Here is a 21,131-nt window from a genome sequence, read left to right as displayed (position 1 = left end):
TGATTGTTTTATGCCTCTATCCCATGTCAATATGCCTTGCCTATTGCTGTTCCGGTTAGTTCTTATTATACAATTTCACTGTAGAGCCCCCAGTCCTGCTCAACCAGCCTCAGAGAGCTCCTTTGTCCCACCCCCCCATACACGCGGAGACTGGCTCAATCGGTGCCTCCAGTGATGCTATCTCTTTCATCGTTACCCAACGCTTAGGTTTACCTCCACTGTACTCATATCCTTCCATATCCTTGTCTGTACATAATGCCCTGAATCTATTCTACAACGCCCGGAAATCGGCCCCCTTTATTCTCTGTACCCAACGCACTAGAAGACCAGTTCTTAAAGCCTTTAGCCGTATCCTTATTCTACTCCTCCTCTGTTCCTCTGGTGATGTAGAGGTTAACCCAGGCCCTGTAGCCCCCAGAATCACTCCTACTCCCCAGGAGCTATCATTTGTTGACTTCTGTAACTGTAAAAGCATTGGTTTTTTGCATGTTAACATCAGAAGCCTCCTCCCTAAGTTTGAGCTATTCACTGCGTTAGCACACTCCGCCAACCCTGATGTTCTAGCAGTGTCTGAATCCTGGCTTAGGAAGGCCACCAAAAACTCTGACATTTCCATCCCCAACTGCAACATTTTCCGTCTAGATAGAACTGCCAAAGGGGGCGGAGTTGCAATCTACTGTAGAGGTAGCCTGCAGAGCTCTATCATACTATCCAGGTCTGTGCCCAAACAGTTTGAGCTTCTACTTCTAAAAATCCACCTTTCCAGAAATAAGTCTCTCACTGTTGCCGCTTGCTACAGACCCCCCTCAGCCCCCAGTTGTGCCCTGGACACCATATGTGAATTGATTGCTCCCCATCTATCCTCAGAGTACGTACTGCTTGGTGACCTAAACTGGGATATGCTTAACACCCCGGCCATCCTACAATCCAAACTAGATGCCCTCAATCTCACACAAATTATCAAGGAACCTACCAGGTACAACCCTAAATCCGTAAAACATGGGCACCCTCATAGATATCATCCTGACAAATGTACCCTCTAAATACACCTCCGCTGTCTTCAACCAGGATCTCAGCGATCACTGCCTCATTGCCTGCGTCCGTAATGGGTCCGCGGTCAAACGACCACCCCTCATCACTGTCAAACACTTCAGCGAGCAGGCCTTTCTAATTGACCTGGCCCAGGTATCCTGGATGGATATTGACCTCATTCCGTCAGTAGAGGATGCCTGGTTGTTCTTCAAAAGTGCTTTCCTCTCCATCTTAAATAAGCATGCCCCATTCAAAAAAGTCAGAACTAAGAACAGACATAGCCCCTGGTTCACCCCAGACTTGACTGCCCTTGACCAGCACAAAAACATCCTGTGGCGTACTGCATTAGCATCGAACAGCCCCAGCGATATGCAACTTTTCAGGGCAGTCAGGAACCAATATACACAATCAGTTAGGAAAGCAAAGGCTAGCTTTTTCAAACAGAAATTTGCATCCTGTAGCACTAACTCCAAAAAGTTTTGGGACACTGTAAAGTCCATGGAGAATAAGAGCACTTCCTCCCAGTTGCCCACTGCACTGAGGCTAGGAAACACTGTCACCACGATAAATCTACGATAATCGAGAATTTCAATAAGCATTTTGCTACTCAATAAGCATTTTGCTACGGCTGGACATGCTTTCCACCTGGCTACCCCTACCCCGGCCACCAGCTCTGCCCCCTCCGCTGCAACTTGCCCATGCCCCCCCCCCCCCCCCGCTTCTCCTTCACACAAATTCAGACAACTGATGTTCTGAAAGAGCCGCAAAATCTGGACCCCTACAAAATCAGCTGGGCTAGACAATCTGGACCCTTTCTCTCTAAAATTAGCCGCCGAAATTGTAGCAACCTCTTCAAAGGGGGTGACACTCTAGATCCAAACTGTTACAGACCTATATCCATCCTGCCCTGCCTTTCGAAAGTATTTGAAAGCCAAGTTAACAAACAGATCACCGTCCATTTGGAATCCCACCGTACCTTCTCCGCTATACAATCTGGTTTCTGAGCTGGTCATGGGTTCAACTCAGCCACGCTAAAGGTCCTAAACGATATTATAACCGCGATCGATAAAAGACAGTACTGTGCAGCAGTCTTCATCGACCTGGCCAAGGCTTTGACTCTGTCAATCACTGCATTCTTATTGGCATACTAAATAGCCTTGGTTTCTCAAATGACTGCCTCGCCTGGTTAACCAACTACTTCTCAGATAGAGTTCAATGTGTCAAATCGGAGGGCCTGTTGTCTGGACCTCTGGCAGTCTCTATGGGGGTGCCACAGGGTTCAATTCTCGGGCCGACTCTATTCTCTATGTATATCAATGATGTCGCTCTTGCTGCTGGTGACTCTCAGATCCACCTCTACGCAGACGACACCATTTTGTATACATCTGGCCCTTCATTGGACACTTAACAAACCTCCAAACGAGCTTCAATGCCATACAGCACTCCTTCTGTAGCCTCCAACTGCTCTTAAACGCTAGTAAAACTAAATGCATGCTCTTCAATCGAACGCTGCTTGCACCCGCCCACCCGACTAGAATCACTACTCTCGACGGGTCTGACTTAGAATATGTGGACAACTACAAATACCTAGGTGTCTGGTTAGACCGTAAATTCTCCTTCCAGACTCACATTAAGCATCTCCAATCCAAAGTTAAATCTAGAATCGGCTTCCTATTTCGCAACAAAGCCTCCTTCACTCATGCTGCCAAACATGCCCTCGTAAAACTGACTATCCTACCGATCCTTGACTTTGGCGATGTCATTTACAAAATAGCTTCCAACACTCAACTCAGCAAATTGGATGTAGTCTATCACAGTGCCATCCGTTTTGTCTCCAAAGCCCCATATACTACCCACCACTGTGACCTGTACGCTCTCGTTGGCTAGCCCTCACTACATATTCGTCGCCAAACCCACTGGCTCCAGGTCATCTATAAATCACTGCTAGGCAAATCCCCGCCTTATCTTAGCTCATTGGTCACCATAGCAACACCCACCCGTAGTCTGCGCTCCAGCAGGTATATCTCACTGGTCATTCCCAAAGCCAACACCTCCTTTGGCCGCCATTCCTTCCAGTTCTCTGCTGCCAATGACTGGAACGAACTGCAAAAATCTCTGAAGCTGGAGACTCTTATCTCCCTCAATAACTTTAAGCATCAGTTGTCAGAGCACCTTACCGATCACTGCACCTGTACACAGCCCATCTGAAATTAGCCCAAACTACCTCATCCCCATATTGTTATTTATTTTGCTAATTTGCACCCCAGTATCTCTATTTGCACATCATCTTCTGCACATCTAGCATTCCAGTGTTAATACTAAATTGTAATTATTTTGCACTATGGCCTATTTATTGCCTTACCTCCATAACTTGCTACATTCGCACACACTGTATATATATTTTCTGTTGTATTTCTGACTTTATGTTTTGTTTACCCCATATGTAACTCTGTGTTGTTGTTGTTTTTAATCGCACTGCTTTGCTTTATCCTGGCCAGGTCGCAGTTGTAAATGAGAACTTGTTCTCAACTGGCTTACCTGGTTAAATAAAGGTGAAATAAAAAATAAATAAATAAAATCCAGTCCACACTCTACTGTTTGGTAGAAGCAGGCTAAGTGTTATGTTCTGGTCCAGGCTGGTGTGCATCTACAGCAGAGTAGTTTGTAGACGGTCTACACAAACATACTGTATTGGTCATCTCTGTGTGTGTGTCTGTGTGTCTGTGTGTGTCTATCTGTGTGTGTCTGTGTGTGTGTCTGTGTGCCTGTGTGTGTGTCTGTCTGTGTGTCTCTGTGTGTGTGTGTGTGTGTGTGTGTTCACCCTGAGTATGCTGTCTCTGTGTGTGTGTGTGTGTGTGTGTGTGTGTGTGTGTGTGTGTTCACCCTGAGTATGCCATCTCTGTGTCTGTGTGTGTGTGTGTGTGTGTGTGTGTTCACCCTGAGTATGCTGTCTCTGTGTGTGTGTGTGTGTGTGTGTGTGTGTGTTCACCTTGAGTATGCCATCTCTGTGTGTGTGTGTGTGTGTGTGTGTGTGTGTGTTCACCCTGAGTATGCTCTCTCTGTGTGTGTGTGTGTGTGTGTGTTCACCTTGAGTATGCCATCTCTGTGTGTGTGTGTGTGTGTGTGTTCACCTTGAGTATGCCATCTCTGTGTGTGTGTGTGTGTGTGTGTGTGTTCACCTTGAGTATGCCATCTCTGTGTGTGTGTGTGTGTGTGTGTGTGTGTGTGTGTGTGTGTGTGTGTTCACCTTGAGTATGCTGTCTCTGTGTGTGTGTGTGTTCACCTTGAGTATGCTGTCTCTGTGGCTGTCATTGTTGAAGAGGAAGGTGGTGAAGACTGGAACATGGACGCTGTCCGACAGCACGGTCAGGTAGGTCTCTGAGAACTGGAAGGCTGGGCCATGCTGCTGCTGAAGCTGCCACACACACTCCAGGAAGAGCAGGAACACTGGAGACTGGCTCTGAGAGGATGGAGAGAGATGGACACGGTCATCCCCTATACACCACACACACTCCAGGAAGAGCAGGAACACTGGAGACTGGCTCTGAGAGGACGGAGAGAGACGGACACGGTCATCCCCTATACACCACACACACTCCAGGAAGAGCAGGAACACTGGAGACTGGCTCTGAGAGGACGGAGAGAGACGGACACGGTCATCCCCTATACACCACACACACTCCAGGAAGAGCAGGAACACTGGAGACTGGCTCTGAGAGGACGGAGAGAGACGGACACGGTCATCCCCTATACACCACACACACTCCAGGAAGAGCAGGAACACTGGAGACTGGCTCTGAGAGGACGGAGAGAGACGGACACGGTCATCCCCTATACACCACACACACTCCAGGAAGAGCAGGAACACTGGAGACTGGCTCTGAGAGGACGGAGAGAGACGGACACGGTCATCAGACTGGCTCTGAGAGGACGGAGAGAGACGGACACGGTCATCAGACTGGCTCTGAGAGGACGGAGAGAGACGGACACGGTCATCCCCTATACACCAAAGTTGTGTTCTACAAGGCATATCGCAGGTCTCAAATCCTTGAATCCCCCACAGTCCTTGATTCTTAAAAATTCCTCGCCTCCTTCTCAAAGCTCATTGGAGGAGGATGTCAAGGGGAGGGACATTGGAGCCTCTCCACCAATAAGCTTTGAGAGGGAGGCGAGGAGAGGAATCAAGGTTTTGACAGCTAGTTAAAGTTTTCAGACATCAGAATAGACCTAAAACAGGACACAGATCCTACCTCCACCTTGTCCTTGAGGTGCAGATGGTTGGAGCGATCCAGGAAGGCATGTCCTCCCACCACCCACTCCTTCTGCACCAGACTCTGGAAGCCCAGAAGAGTTCTGTAGTAGGGGTCCAACATCAACTGGACCAGACTGGAGACCACACAGCACAGGTCCGAACCGCCCTCCTCTGGAACAATACAATACAACTTAACACCACAGGTCCGAACCGCCCTCCTCTGGAACAATACAATACAACTTAACACCACAGGTCCGAACCGCCCTCCTCTGGAACAATACAATACAACTTAACACCACAGGTCCGAACCACCCTCCTCTGGAACATAAACAATGTTCCAGTATCATTCCTAACATTTATTCAACATCATTTAAGAGAAGTTTTTTTGCAGGACACAGCACAGGCCCAAACCACCTTCCTCTGGAACACAAACAAACGAATATTTAAAAAGGTAGACTCAGTGATATGACGTAGATGCAGAGAGTAAACAGCATACTGGGTCAATTTCTGCAACAACGAAGGAGTGTTGAAGGGAGAGGCTCAACTTCTCAGCTGTTTTGGTGCTCTGGCCACCACACTGTAAACATCAGATACTGGGTGTGACTGTGTGACAGCGATGTCTTGCATCTCGCTCATCTCAGTATCTCCGGTGCTGCTCGTGGCAACGTCATTTAGCTGAGTCTACCTTCAATTAATGTCATTGTTTTTATTGAACCTGGAGGATAGTCCACTCAGTAACAATTGCCACTGCTCTCCTGGGAGTCCATGAGTCATTAAATTTTACATTTGAGTCATTTAGCAGACGCTCTTATCCAGAGCGACTTACAGTTAGTGAGTGCATACATTTTTCATTCTGGCCCCCCATGGGAATCGAACCCACAACCCTGGTGTTGCAAGCGCCATGCTCTACCAACAAATGTTCTTAAGCAAAGTAATTAAAAAGATGTCAAACAAAATGTCAGGTCACAGGATCTGTGTGGCCAACCCTTGACAAATAAAATACAACCCTCCGCAAACAACTAGCAAACAATAACAAGATAACTAATGTAAAGCATACTGTGTCCATAATAAGTACAGTGGGGAGAACAAGTATTTGATACACTGCCGATTTTGCAGGTTTTCCTACTTACAAAGCATGTAGAGGTCTGTAATTTTTATCATAGGTACACTTCAACTGTGAGAGACGGAATCTAAAACAAAAATCCAGAAAATCACATTGTATGATTTTTAAGTAATTAATTTGCATTTTATTGCATGACATAAGTATTTGATACATCAGAAAAGCAGAACTTAATATTTGGTACAGAAACCTTTGTTTGCAATTACAGAGATCATATGTTTCCTGTAGGTCTTGACCAGGTTTGCACACACTGCAGCAGGGATTTTGGCCCACTCCTCCATACAGATCTTCTCCAGATCCTTCAGGTTTCGGGGCTGTCGCTGGGGAATACGGACTTTCAGCTCCCTCCAAAGATTTTCTATTGGGTTCAGGTCTGGAGACTGGCTAGGCCACTCCAGGACCTTGAGATGCTTCTTACGGAGCCACTCCTTAGTTGCCCTGGCTGTGTGTTTCGGGTCGTTGTCATGCTGGAAGTCCCAGCCACAACCCATCTTCAATGCTCTTACTGAGGGAAGGAGGTTGTTGGCCAAGATCTCGCGATACATGGCCCCATCCATCCTCCCCTCAATATGGTGCAGTCGTCCTGTCCCCTTTGCAGAAAAGCATCCCCAAAGAATGATGTTTCCACCTCCATGCTTCACGGTTGGGATGGTGTTCTTGGGGTTGTACTCATCCTTCTTCTTCCTCCAAACACGGCGAGTGGAGTTTAGACCAAAAAGCTCTATTTTTGTCTCATCAGACCACATGACCTTCTCCCATTCCTCCTCTGGATCATCCAGATGGTCATTGGCGAACTTCAGACGGGCCTGGACATGCGCTGGCTTGAGCAGGGGGACCTTGCGTGCGCTGCAGGATTTTAATCCATGATGGCGTAGTGTGTTACTAATGGTTTTCTTTGAGACTGTGGTCCCAGCTCTCTTCAGGTCATTGACCAGGTCCTGCCTTGTAGTTCTGGGCTGATCCCTCACCTTCCTCATGATCATTGATGCCCCACGAGGTGAGATCTTGCATGGAGCCCCAGACCGAGGGTGATTGACCGTCATCTTGAACTTCTTCCATTTTCTAATAATTGCGCCAACAGTTGTTGCCTTCTCACCAAGCTGCTTGCCTATTGTCCTGTAGCCCATCCCAGCCTTTTGCAGGTCTACAATTTTATCCCTGATGTCCTTACACAGCTCTCTGGTCTTGGCCATTGTGGAGAGGTTGGAGTCTGTTTGATTGAGTGTGTGGACAGGTGTCTTTTATACAGGTAACGAGTTCAAACAGGTGCAGTTAATACAGGTAATGAGTGGAGAACAGGAGGGCTTCTTAAAGAAAAACTAACAGGTGTGTGAGAGCCGGAATTCTTACTGGTTGGTAGGTGATCAAATACTTATGTCATGCAATAAAATGCAAATTAATTACTTAAAAATCATACAATGTGATTTTCTGGATTTTTGTTTTAGATTCCGTCTCTCACAGTTGAAGTGTACCTATGATAAAAATTACAGACCTCTACATGCTTTGTAAGTAGGAAAACCTGCAAAATCATCAGTGTATCAAATACTTGTTCTCCCCACTGTATATAGGTTATAGGTTGAGAGCTTTTGTGAAAGAGCACAGTTAGAAAAATATGGCATATAGAAGCAAACCAGATGGACATCATGAAAATGATCGGAGGAAGTTCAGGAGTAAAAAACAAACAAAATATAATTATTGTAGAATTTGACTGTGTCCATAAAATGTATATAGTATGTATGGCCTGGAAGTAGAGGCCTAAGCGTTGTTGTTCACTAGTTTACTCCAATTGGGGAAGGGGTGGTGGGGTTGGAAAGTAATAAAGGGAAATATAATTTTTTTAAAGATGTGTGTGTATGTATGTATGTATGTATGTATGTATATGTATGTCATGCAGACAATTACATTGATGGAAGTTACAATCTATCTGAAATATTAAAGCTGATCTACCCCCTAAAAAAAAACAAGAACATTTGTTTTTATTGAACCAGGAGGATAGTCCACTCAGTAACTATTGCCACTGCTCTCCTGGGAGTCCATGAGTCATTACATGTTAGTCATTTAGCAGACGCTCTTATCCAGAGCGACTTACAGTTAGTGAGTGCATACATTTTTCATACTGCCCCTCCATGGGAATCGAACCCACAACCCTGGCGTTGCAAGCGCCACGCTCTACCAACTGGGCTACAGGAGGACAAATGTTCTTAAGCAAAGTAATTAAAAAGATGTCAAACAAAATGTCAGGTCACAGGATCTGTGTGGCCAACCCTTGACAAATAAAATACAACCCTCCTCATATAACTGGTCCTTCCCCATATAACTGGTCCTTACCCATATAACTGGTCCTTACCCATATAACTGGTCCTTATAACTGGTCCTTACCCCTATAACTGGTCCTTACCCATATAACTGGTCCTTCCCCATATAACTGGTCCTTACCCATATAACTGGTCCTTACCCATATAACTGGTCCTTATAACTGGTCCTTACCCATATAACTGGTCCTTATAACTGGTCCTTACCCCTATAACTGGTCCTTACCCCTATAACTGGTCCTTCCCCATATAACTGGTCCTTACCCATATAACTGGTCCTTACCCATATAACTGGTCCTTACCCATATAACTGGTCCTTATAACTGGTCCTTACCCCTATAACTGGTCCTTACCCCTATAACTGGTCCTTCCCCATATAACTGGTCCTATAACTGGTCCTTCCCCATATAACTGGTCCTTACCCATATAACTGGTCCTTCCCCATATAACTGGTCCTTACCCCTATAACTGGTCCTTACCCCTATAACTGGTCCTTACCCATATAACTGGTCCTTCCCCATATAACTGGTCCTTACCCATATAACTGGTCCTTCCCCTATAACTGGTCCTTACCCATATAACTGGTCCTTCCCCATATAACTGGTCCTTACCCATATAACTGGTCCTATAACTGGTCCTTACCCATATAACTGTTCCTTCCCCATATAACTGGTCCTTACCCATATAACTGGTCCTATAACTGGTCCTTACCCATATAACTGGTCCTATAACTGGTCCTTACCCCTATAACTGGTCCTTACCCATATAACTGGTCCTTACCCATATAACTGGTCCTATAACTGGTCCTTACCCATATAACTGGTCCTTCCCCATATAACTGGTCCTTACCCATATAACTGGTCCTATAACTGGTCCTTCCCCATATAACTGGTCCTTCCCCATATAACTGGTCCTTCCCCATATAACTGGTCCTTACCCATATAACTGGTCCTTATAACTGGTCCTTACCCATATAACTGGTCCTTCCCCATATAACTGGTCCTTCCCCATATAACTGGTCCTTCCCCATATAACTGGTCCTTACCCATATAACTGGTCCTTCCCCATATAACTGGTCCTTCCCCTATAACTGGTCCTTACCCATATAACTGGTCCTTCCCCATATAACTGGTCCTTACCCATATAACTGGTCCTATAACTGGTCCTTACCCATATAACTGGTCCTTCCCCATATAACTGGTCCTTACCCATATAACTGGTCCTATAACTGGTCCTTACCCATATAACTGGTCCTATAACTGGTCCTTACCCCTATAACTGGTCCTTACCCATATAACTGGTCCTTACCCATATAACTGGTCCTATAACTGGTCCTTACCCATATAACTGGTCCTTCCCCATATAACTGGTCCTTACCCATATAACTGGTCCTATAACTGGTCCTTACCCATATAACTGGTCCTTCCCCATATAACTGGTCCTTCCCCATATAACTGGTCCTTACCCATATAACTGGTCCTTATAACTGGTCCTTCCCCATATAACTGGTCCTTCCCCATATAACTGGTCCTTACCCATATAACTGGTCCTTACCCCTATAACTGGTCCTTACCCATATAACTGGTCCTTCCCCATATAACTGGTCCTTACCCATATAACTGGTCCTTACCCATATAACTGGTCCTTATAACTGGTCCTTACCCATATAACTGGTCCTTACCCCTATAACTGGTCCTTACCCCTATAACTGGTCCTTCCCCATATAACTGGTCCTTACCCATATAACTGGTCCTTACCCATATAACTGGTCCTTACCCATATAACTGGTCCTTACCCATATAACTGGTCCTTATAACTGGTCCTTACCCCTATAACTGGTCCTTACCCCTATAACTGGTCCTTCCCCATATAACTGGTCCTATAACTGGTCCTTCCCCATATAACTGGTCCTTACCCATATAACTGGTCCTTCCCCATATAACTGGTCCTTACCCCTATAACTGGTCCTTCCCCATATAACTGGTCCTTACCCCTATAACTGGTCCTTACCCATATAACTGGTCCTTCCCCATATAACTGGTCCTTACCCATATAACTGGTCCTTACCCATATAACTGGTCCTTACCCATATAACTGGTCCTTACCCCTATAACTGGTCCTTACCCATATAACTGGTCCTTACCCATATAACTGGTCCTTACCCATATAACTGGTCCTTCCCCTATAACTGGTCCTTACCCATATAACTGGTCCTTCCCCATATAACTGGTCCTTACCCATATAACTGGTCCTATAACTGGTCCTTACCCATATAACTGTTCCTTCCCCATATAACTGGTCCTTACCCATATAACTGGTCCTATAACTGGTCCTTACCCATATAACTGGTCCTATAACTGGTCCTTACCCCTATAACTGGTCCTTACCCATATAACTGGTCCTTACCCATATAACTGGTCCTATAACTGGTCCTTACCCATATAACTGGTCCTTACCCATATAACTGGTCCTATAACTGGTCCTTCCCCATATAACTGGTCCTTCCCCATATAACTGGTCCTTCCCCATATAACTGGTCCTTACCCATATAACTGGTCCTTATAACTGGTCCTTACCCATATAACTGGTCCTTCCCCATATAACTGGTCCTTCCCCATATAACTGGTCCTTCCCCATATAACTGGTCCTTACCCATATAACTGGTCCTTCCCCATATAACTGGTCCTTCCCCTATAACTGGTCCTTACCCATATAACTGGTCCTTCCCCATATAACTGGTCCTTACCCATATAACTGGTCCTATAACTGGTCCTTACCCATATAACTGGTCCTTCCCCATATAACTGGTCCTTACCCATATAACTGGTCCTATAACTGGTCCTTACCCATATAACTGGTCCTATAACTGGTCCTTACCCCTATAACTGGTCCTTACCCATATAACTGGTCCTTACCCATATAACTGGTCCTATAACTGGTCCTTACCCATATAACTGGTCCTTCCCCATATAACTGGTCCTTACCCATATAACTGGTCCTATAACTGGTCCTTACCCATATAACTGGTCCTTCCCCATATAACTGGTCCTTCCCCATATAACTGGTCCTTACCCATATAACTGGTCCTTATAACTGGTCCTTCCCCATATAACTGGTCCTTCCCCATATAACTGGTCCTTCCCCATATAACTGGTCCTTCCCCATATAACTGGTCCTTCCCCATATAACTGGTCCTTACCCCTATAACTGGTCCTTCCCATATAACTGGTCCTTACCCATATAACTGGTCCTTACCCATATAACTGGTCCTTACCCATATAACTGGTCCTTCCCCTATAACTGGTCCTTACCCCTATAACTGGTCCTTACCCATATAACTGGTCCTTACCCATATAACTGGTCCTTACCCATATAACTGGTCCTTACCCATATAACTGGTCCTTACCCCTATAACTGGTCCTTACCCCTATAACTGGTCCTTACCCATATAACTGGTCCTTACCCATATAACTGGTCCTTCCCCATATAACTGGTCCTTACCCCATATAACTGGTCCTTACCCATATAACTGGTCCTATAACTGGTCCTTCCCCATATAACTGGTCCTTCCCCATATAACTGGTCCTTCCCCATATAACTGGTCCTTACCCATATAACTGGTCCTTACCCCTATAACTGGTCCTTCCCATATAACTGGTCCTTACCCATATAACTGGTCCTTACCCCTATAACTGGTCCTTACCCCTATAACTGGTCCTTACCCATATAACTGGTCCTATAACTGGTCCTTACCCATATAACTGGTCCTTACCCATATAACTGGTCCTTACCCATATAACTGGTCCTTACCCATATAACTGGTCCTTACCCCTATAACTGGTCCTTCCCCTATAACTGGTCCTTACCCATATAACTGGTCCTTACCCATATAACTGGTCCTTACCCATATAACTGGTCCTTACCCCTATAACTGGTCCCATATAACTGGTCCTTACCCCTATAACTGGTCCTTACCCCTATAACTGGTCCTTACCCATATAACTGGTCCTTCCCCATATAACTGGTCCTTACCCATATAACTGGTCCCATATAACTGGTCCTTCCCCATATAACTGGTCCTTCCCCATATAACTGGTCCTTACCCCTATAACTGGTCCTTACCCATATAACTGGTCCTTACCCATATAACTGGTCCTTACCCATATAACTGGTCCTTACCCATATAACTGGTCCTTACCCATATAACTGGTCCTTACCCATATAACTGGTCCTTACCCATATAACTGGTCCCATATAACTGGTCCTTACCCCTATAACTGGTCCTTACCCCTATAACTGGTCCTTACCCATATAACTGGTCCTTCCCCATATAACTGGTCCTTCCCCATATAACTGGTCCTTCCCCATATAACTGGTCCTTACCCATATAACTGGTCCTTACCCATATAACTGGTCCTTCCCCATATAACTGGTCCTTACCCCTATAACTGGTCCTTACCCATATAACTGGTCCTTCCCCATATAACTGGTCCTTACCCCTATAACTGGTCCTTACCCCTATAACTGGTCCTTCCCCATATAACTGGTCCTTACCCATATAACTGGTCCTTACCCATATAACTGGTCCTTACCCCTATAACTGGTCCTTCCCCTATAACTGGTCCTTACCCATATAACTGGTCCTTACCCATATAACTGGTCCTTACCCATATAACTGGTCCTTACCCCTATAACTGGTCCCATATAACTGGTCCTTACCCCTATAACTGGTCCTTACCCCTATAACTGGTCCTTACCCATATAACTGGTCCTTCCCCATATAACTGGTCCTTACCCATATAACTGGTCCCATATAACTGGTCCTTCCCCATATAACTGGTCCTTACCCCTATAACTGGTCCTTACCCATATAACTGGTCCTTACCCATATAACTGGTCCTTACCCATATAACTGGTCCTTACCCATATAACTGGTCCTTACCCATATAACTGGTCCTTACCCATATAACTGGTCCTTACCCATATAACTGGTCCTTACCCATATAACTGGTCCCATATAACTGGTCCTTACCCATATAACTGGTCCTTACCCCTATAACTGGTCCTTACCCATATAACTGGTCCTTCCCCATATAACTGGTCCTTCCCCATATAACTGGTCCTTCCCCATATAACTGGTCCTTCCCCATATAACTGGTCCTTCCCCATATAACTGGTCCTTACCCATATAACTGGTCCTTACCCATATAACTGGTCCTTCCCCATATAACTGGTCCTTACCCCTATAACTGGTCCTTACCCATATAACTGGTCCTTCCCCATATAACTGGTCCTTACCCCTATAACTGGTCCTTACCCCTATAACTGGTCCTTCCCCATATAACTGGTCCTTACCCATATAACTGGTCCTTACCCATATAACTGGTCCTTACCCATATAACTGGTCCTTACCCCTATAACTGGTCCTTACCCCATATAACTGGTCCTTATAACTGGTCCTTACCCATATAACTGGTCCTTATAACTGGTCCTTACCCATATAACTGGTCCTTACCCATATAACTGGTCCTTCCCCATATAACTGGTCCTTACCCATATAACTGGTCCTTCCCCATATAACTGGTCCTTCCCCTATAACTGGTCCTTCCCCATATAACTGGTCCTTCCCCATATAACTGGTCCTTACCCATATAACTGGTCCTTACCCATATAACTGGTCCTTACCCATATAACTGGTCCTTACCCATATAACTGGTCCTTACCCATATAACTGGTCCTTACCCATATAACTGGTCCTTACCCATATAACTGGTCCTTACCCATATAACTGGTCCCATATAACTGGTCCTTACCCATATAACTGGTCCTTACCCCTATAACTGGTCCTTACCCCTATAACTGGTCCTTACCCATATAACTGGTCCTTCCCCATATAACTGGTCCTTCCCCATATAACTGGTCCTTCCCCATATAACTGGTCCTTACCCATATAACTGGTCCTTACCCATATAACTGGTCCTTCCCCATATAACTGGTCCTTACCCCTATAACTGGTCCTTACCCATATAACTGGTCCTTCCCCATATAACTGGTCCTTACCCCTATAACTGGTCCTTACCCCTATAACTGGTCCTTCCCCATATAACTGGTCCTTACCCATATAACTGGTCCTTACCCATATAACTGGTCCTTACCCCTATAACTGGTCCTTCCCCTATAACTGGTCCTTACCCATATAACTGGTCCTTACCCATATAACTGGTCCTTACCCATATAACTGGTCCTTACCCCTATAACTGGTCCCATATAACTGGTCCTTACCCCTATAACTGGTCCTTACCCCTATAACTGGTCCTTACCCATATAACTGGTCCTTCCCCATATAACTGGTCCTTACCCATATAACTGGTCCCATATAACTGGTCCTTCCCCATATAACTGGTCCTTCCCCATATAACTGGTCCTTACCCCTATAACTGGTCCTTACCCATATAACTGGTCCTTACCCATATAACTGGTCCTTACCCATATAACTGGTCCTTACCCATATAACTGGTCCTTACCCATATAACTGGTCCTTACCCATATAACTGGTCCTTACCCATATAACTGGTCCTTACCCATATAACTGGTCCCATATAACTGGTCCTTACCCATATAACTGGTCCTTACCCCTATAACTGGTCCTTACCCATATAACTGGTCCTTCCCCATATAACTGGTCCTTCCCCATATAACTGGTCCTTCCCCATATAACTGGTCCTTACCCATATAACTGGTCCTTACCCATATAACTGGTCCTTCCCCATATAACTGGTCCTTACCCCTATAACTGGTCCTTACCCATATAACTGGTCCTTCCCCATATAACTGGTCCTTACCCCTATAACTGGTCCTTACCCCTATAACTGGTCCTTCCCCATATAACTGGTCCTTACCCATATAACTGGTCCTTACCCATATAACTGGTCCTTACCCATATAACTGGTCCTTACCCCTATAACTGGTCCTTACCCCATATAACTGGTCCTTATAACTGGTCCTTACCCATATAACTGGTCCTTATAACTGGTCCTTACCCATATAACTGGTCCTTACCCATATAACTGGTCCTTCCCCATATAACTGGTCCTTACCCATATAACTGGTCCTTCCCCATATAACTGGTCCTTCCCCTATAACTGGTCCTTCCCCATATAACTGGTCCTTACCCATATAACTGGTCCTTACCCATATAACTGGTCCTTACCCCATATAACTGGTCCTTACCCATATAACATTTACATTTTTACATTTTACGTCATTTAGCAGACGCTCTTATCCAGAGCGACTTACAGTTAGTGAATACATATATATATATATATAATTTTTTTTTATACTGGCCCCCCGTGGGAATCGAACCCACAACCCTGGCGTTGCAAACGCCATGCTCTATCAACTGAGCTACATCCCTGCCGGCCATTCCCTCCCCTACTCTGGACGACGCTGGGCCAATTGTGCGCCGCCCATGAGTCTCCCGGTCGCGGCCGGCTGCGACAGAGCCTGGATTCGATCCAGGATCTCTAGTGGCACAGTTAGCACTGCGATGCAGCGCCTTAGACCACTGCGCCACTCAGGAGACTATAACTGGTCCTTACCCATATAACTGGTCCTTACCCATATAACTGGTCCTTACCCATATAACTGGTCCTTACCCATATAACTGGTCCTTACCCATATAACTGGTCCTATATAACTGGTCCTTACCCCTATAACTGGTCCTTACCCCTATAACTGGTCCTTACCCATATAACTGGTCCTTACCCATATAACTGGTCCTTACCCATATAACTGGTCCTTACCCATATAACTGGTCCTTACCCATATAACTGGTCCTTACCCATATAACTGGTCCTATATAACTGGTCCTTACCCCTATAACTGGTCCTTACCCATATAACTGGTCCTTCCCCATATAACTGGTCCTTACCCATATAACTGGTCCTTACCCATATAACTGGTCCTTATAACTGGTCCTTACCCAGATAACTGGTCCTTCCCCATATAACTGGTCCTTACCCATAATGAGAACATTTGTGTTTTCCTTCTCCAGGCATTCAACTACCTCCACAGCCTTCTGGAGGCACTGTCTGCAACACACAAGACATTGACTCTTAGTGTAAGACAAGACATTGACTCTTACCGTAAACGCTAAAACAAATACATTGGTAACACTGGACATATACACTCAGTGGCCATTTTATTAGGTACACCTATCTAGTACCGAGTCGGACCCCCCCTTGTCTCCAGAACAGTCTGGGGTATGGATTCTACAAGGTGTGGAATTCAAACATTTCTCAGTTGGTATCAAGGGACCTAACGTATGTCAGGAAAACATTCCTTACACCATTTCACCACCACCAGGCTACACCGTTGACACCAGGCTGGATAGGGCCATGGACTCATGCTGCTTACACCAAATCCTGACTCTGACATCAGCATGACGCAACAGGAACCGGGATTCATCGGACCAGGCGATGTTTTTCACACCATTTCTCGTAAAACAATAGACACTGTTGTACGTGAAAAGCCCAGGAGGCCGGCCGTTTCTGAGATACTGGATCCGGTGCGCCTGGCACCGACGATCATACCACGCTCAAAGTCTCTTAGGTCACTTGTTCTGCCCGTTCTAACGTTCAACCGAACAGTAACTATGTTTTTATATAGCAAGCCACGGCCACCTGACTCACTGTCTGTAGGAGCCAATCATTTTCCTGAACGGGGTGGTGTACCTAATAAACATTGTAACACAGGACAAATAGTAGTTTGGTTTTCAAATCTCACCTGATGATGTCCAGCCATCCACAGTTGTCAAGTGAGGAGAACCACTTCATATCGGACATCCAAAACTCTGTTGTATTGTCGATGAGGAAGAACTGTTTGAACTTGTTGTAAGACAGCTGGATGTCCTGTACGGTGGGAAGGGTCTCTGACAGGTCTTCTGTCTTTACTGAGTACAGGTGGTTGTGAGCCACAGCCGTCAACATTCTGCAACACACCCTCACCGTATTAGACAAAAGTCGGTACACTTCATTTAAAAAAGGGAACCTACGGACTGCAACAGTCATAAAAGCCACATATAACATTTATAAAAATCAGTAAAATACATAAGCATTCGTCACTATTAAAACACAGACAATACTCAACATGATCTAACCAATAAGGAAATGGCATGGGATGTAGTGTCTCTTACTTCTCCATGTGTGTTTGTGGAACGTTGTCCTCTGGTAGCAGGGGTAGAGAGGCTGTTTTAAACAAGGCACAGCCACTATGATGAGACCAGCACCACATCTGAAACAGACGGGATCAAATACATTCATTCATATACTGATCATACAGCAAGTGGAGAGTTATGGCCATATACAGTGCTATGAAAAAGTATTTGCCCCTTTCTAAATTTCTCTACTTTTGCATATTTGTGATACTGAATGTTATCAGATCTTCAACCAAAACCTAATATTAGATAAAGGGAACATAAGTGAACAAATAACACAACAATTACATATTTATTTCATTTATTTCATAAACAAAGTTATGCAACACCCAATTCCCCTGTGTGAAAAAGTAATTGCCCCCTTACACTCAATAACTGGTTGTGCCACCTTTAGCTGCAACGACTCCAACCAAATGCTTCCTGTAGTTGTTGATCAGTCTCTCACGTCGCTGTGGAGGAATTTTGGCCCACTCTTCCATGCAGAACTGCTTTAACTCAGTGACGTGTGGGTTTTCAAGCATGAACTGCTCGTTTCAGGTCCTGCCACAACATCTCAATGGGGTTTAGGTCTGGACTTTGACTAGGCCACTCCAAAACATTATATGTGTTGCTTTTCAGCCATTCTGATGTAGACATGCATGTGTGTTTTGGATCATTGTCTTGCTGCATGACCCAGCTGTGCTTCAGCTTCAGCTCACAGACGGATGGTCTGACATTCTCCTGTAGAATTCTCTGATACAGAGCAGAATTCATGGTTCCTTCTATTAAGGCAAGTCGTCCAGGTCCTGAGGCAGCAAAGCATCCCCAAACCATCACACCACCACCACCACCATGCTTGAACAAGATCAAAATGCCTGGCGAAAACCAAACTCTGCATTCCACAGTAAGAACATCATACCAAAGGTCAAGCGTGGTGGTGGTGGTGTGATGGTTTGAGATGTTGTGGCAGGACTTGAAACGAGCAGTTCATGCTTGAAAACCCACACGTCACTGAGTTAAAGCAGTTCTGCATGGAAGAGTGGGCCAAAATTCCTCCACAGCGACATGAGAGACTGATCAACAACTACAGGAAGCATTTGGTTGGAGTCATTGCAGCTAAAGGTGGCACAACCAGTTATTGAGTGTAAGGGGGCAAATACTTTTTCACACAGGGGAATTGGGTGTTGCATAACTTTGTTTATGAAATAAATGAAATAAATATGTAATTGTTGTGTTATTTGTTCACTTATGTTCGCTTTATCTAATATTAGGTTTTGGTTGAAGATCTGATAACATTCAGTATCACAAATATGCAAAAGTGGAGAAAATTAGAAAGGGGGCAAATACTTTTTCACAGCACTGTGATTAAATATGAGATATTCAATTTTTCAAGTACCAGACACAAAACGGCATACAAAAAAAATCGACACATACCGGTAATCCCTTTCCCTGGTACTTAGTCAAGTCCTCGTCCGAGACGTTTGCTGGGACAATAAAAAACTGAGGCAGCCTGCAGGAAAAAGCTTTTTGTTAACTTCAAATCATGATAAAACAGGAAACAGGTGAATCAAGGATAAACTACAGAGTACTTCAACCAACAACATGTTGATGCGATGTCTTGATATACAACTAGCATGTTCCAGCAGTTATATTACGTGTGGCATTTGGTCGGATGTTTAAAAAAAATGTAATGGCAGTACTTTGGAGAGAGCTCAAAGCTGCGGTTCTCTGAGACCAGTCTGCAGTTTCCTTTAGTTCTCTTCATGTCCTGAGTCCAGTCCTCCACAGAGTCAAACATCACCGTCTGCTTTTTCCTCTGCATCTCTGGAAAAACACAAGGCACTGTTACTTACATTTACATTTACGTCATTTAGCAGACGTTCTCTCAATGGCTCTCTACAGATCTGTGTATGCATCTGTATTAGTCATCTTCATGGGTTTGTAGTCAACATTCTGAAATAGATTTGAATACATTGACATTATATATATATATTATTTAAAATGTTACCCTCTTTTTCGATCTTGTCTCATCGCTGCAACTCCCCAACGGGCTCGGGAGAGGCGAAGGTCGAGTCATGCGTCCTCCGAAACATGACCCGCCAAACCGCCCTTCTTAACACCCGCCCGCTTAACCTGGAAGCCAGCCGCACCAATCTGTCGGAGGAAACACCGTTCCCCTGACGACAGAGGTTAGCCTGCAGGTGCCCGGCCCGCCACAAGGAGTCGCTAGAGCGCGATGAGCCAAGTAAAGCCCCCTCGGCCAAACCCTCCCCTAACCCAAACGACTCTGGGCCAATTGTGCTCCGCCCTATGGGACTCCCGATCACGGCCGGTTGTGATACAGCCCGGCATCGAACCCGGGTCTGTAGTGACGTCTATAGCACTGAGATGCTCCACTCGCCGCCCTGTACATTGACATTCTGTAACAGTTTGGTGATAATGACAGTCATGGCGGTGGTAAGAAAGCACAAACAGATCTGGGGTATGCAGGCTAGCTGATCTCAGAGTTAATAGAAGCCCAGTCTGGGGTATGCAGGCTAGCTGATCTCAGAGTTAATAGAAGCCCGGTCTGGGGTATGCAGGCTAGCTGATCTCAGAGTTAATAGAAGCCCAGTCTGGGGTATGCAGGCTAGCTGATCTCAGAGTTAATAGAAGCCCGGTCTGGGGTATGCAGGCTAGCAGATCTCAGAGTTAATAGAAGCCCAGTCTGGGGTATGCAGGCTAGCAGATCTCAGAGTTAATAGAAGCCCTGTCTAGGGTATGCAGGCTAGCAGATCTCAGAGTTAATAGAAGCCCAGTCTAGGGTATGCAGGCTAGCAGATCTCAGAGTTAATAGAAGCCCAGTCTGGGGTATGCAGGCTAGCAGATCTCAGAGTTAATAGAAGCCCGGTCTGGGGTATGCAGGCTAGCAGATCTCAGAGTTAATAGAAGCCCGGTCTGGGGTATGCAGGCTAGCAGATCTCAGAGTTAATAGAAGCCCAGTCTGGGGTATGCAGGCTAGCTGATCTCAGAGTTAATAGAAGCCCTGTCTGTCTGTCTGTCTGTCTGTCTGTCTGTCTGACTGACTCAATACAAGTCACCGCTCTGTGAACATGCGGCGAGCAATGAGAGGAGACAGAGAGAGACAGGAACATAACCCCATACTGAACAGCGTTGTGGGACAGAATCAGCCTTACCAGTCCACGACCACAAGGAAGAGAGAGGAGAGACCGTGACAGAGGA

General features: G+C 45.4%; 1 protein-coding gene across 1 annotated transcript in view; it reads right to left on the bottom strand.

The window, feature by feature from the left end:
• Nucleotides 1-4,315: 4,315 nt before the first annotated feature.
• The window catches only part of LOC311122098 (myotubularin-related protein 12-like), a gene marked incomplete at its 3' end in the record, with an annotated part of 41,389 nt that continues 24,573 nt past the window's right edge, over nt 4,316-21,131 (bottom strand). The window contains exons 7-13 of the mRNA XM_084196510.1: nt 19,610-19,733; nt 19,344-19,419; nt 17,910-18,007; nt 17,501-17,704; nt 16,736-16,806; nt 5,283-5,455; nt 4,316-4,492 (exon numbers count right to left, since the gene is read on the bottom strand). Of these exons, the coding sequence (XP_084052636.1) occupies nt 4,316-4,492; nt 5,283-5,455; nt 16,736-16,806; nt 17,501-17,704; nt 17,910-18,007; nt 19,344-19,419; nt 19,610-19,733 (923 nt within the window). The remainder of the gene's footprint in view (nt 4,493-5,282; nt 5,456-16,735; nt 16,807-17,500; nt 17,705-17,909; nt 18,008-19,343; nt 19,420-19,609; nt 19,734-21,131) is intronic.

This window comes from Coregonus lavaretus (genome assembly GCF_964263955.1).
Source record: "Coregonus lavaretus genome assembly, contig: HAP1_SCAFFOLD_3103, whole genome shotgun sequence".
Classification (NCBI taxonomy): domain Eukaryota; kingdom Metazoa; phylum Chordata; class Actinopteri; order Salmoniformes; family Salmonidae; genus Coregonus; species Coregonus lavaretus.
Note: the sequence above shows the minus strand (reverse complement) of the source record. Positions and strands in the feature narration are given on the sequence as shown.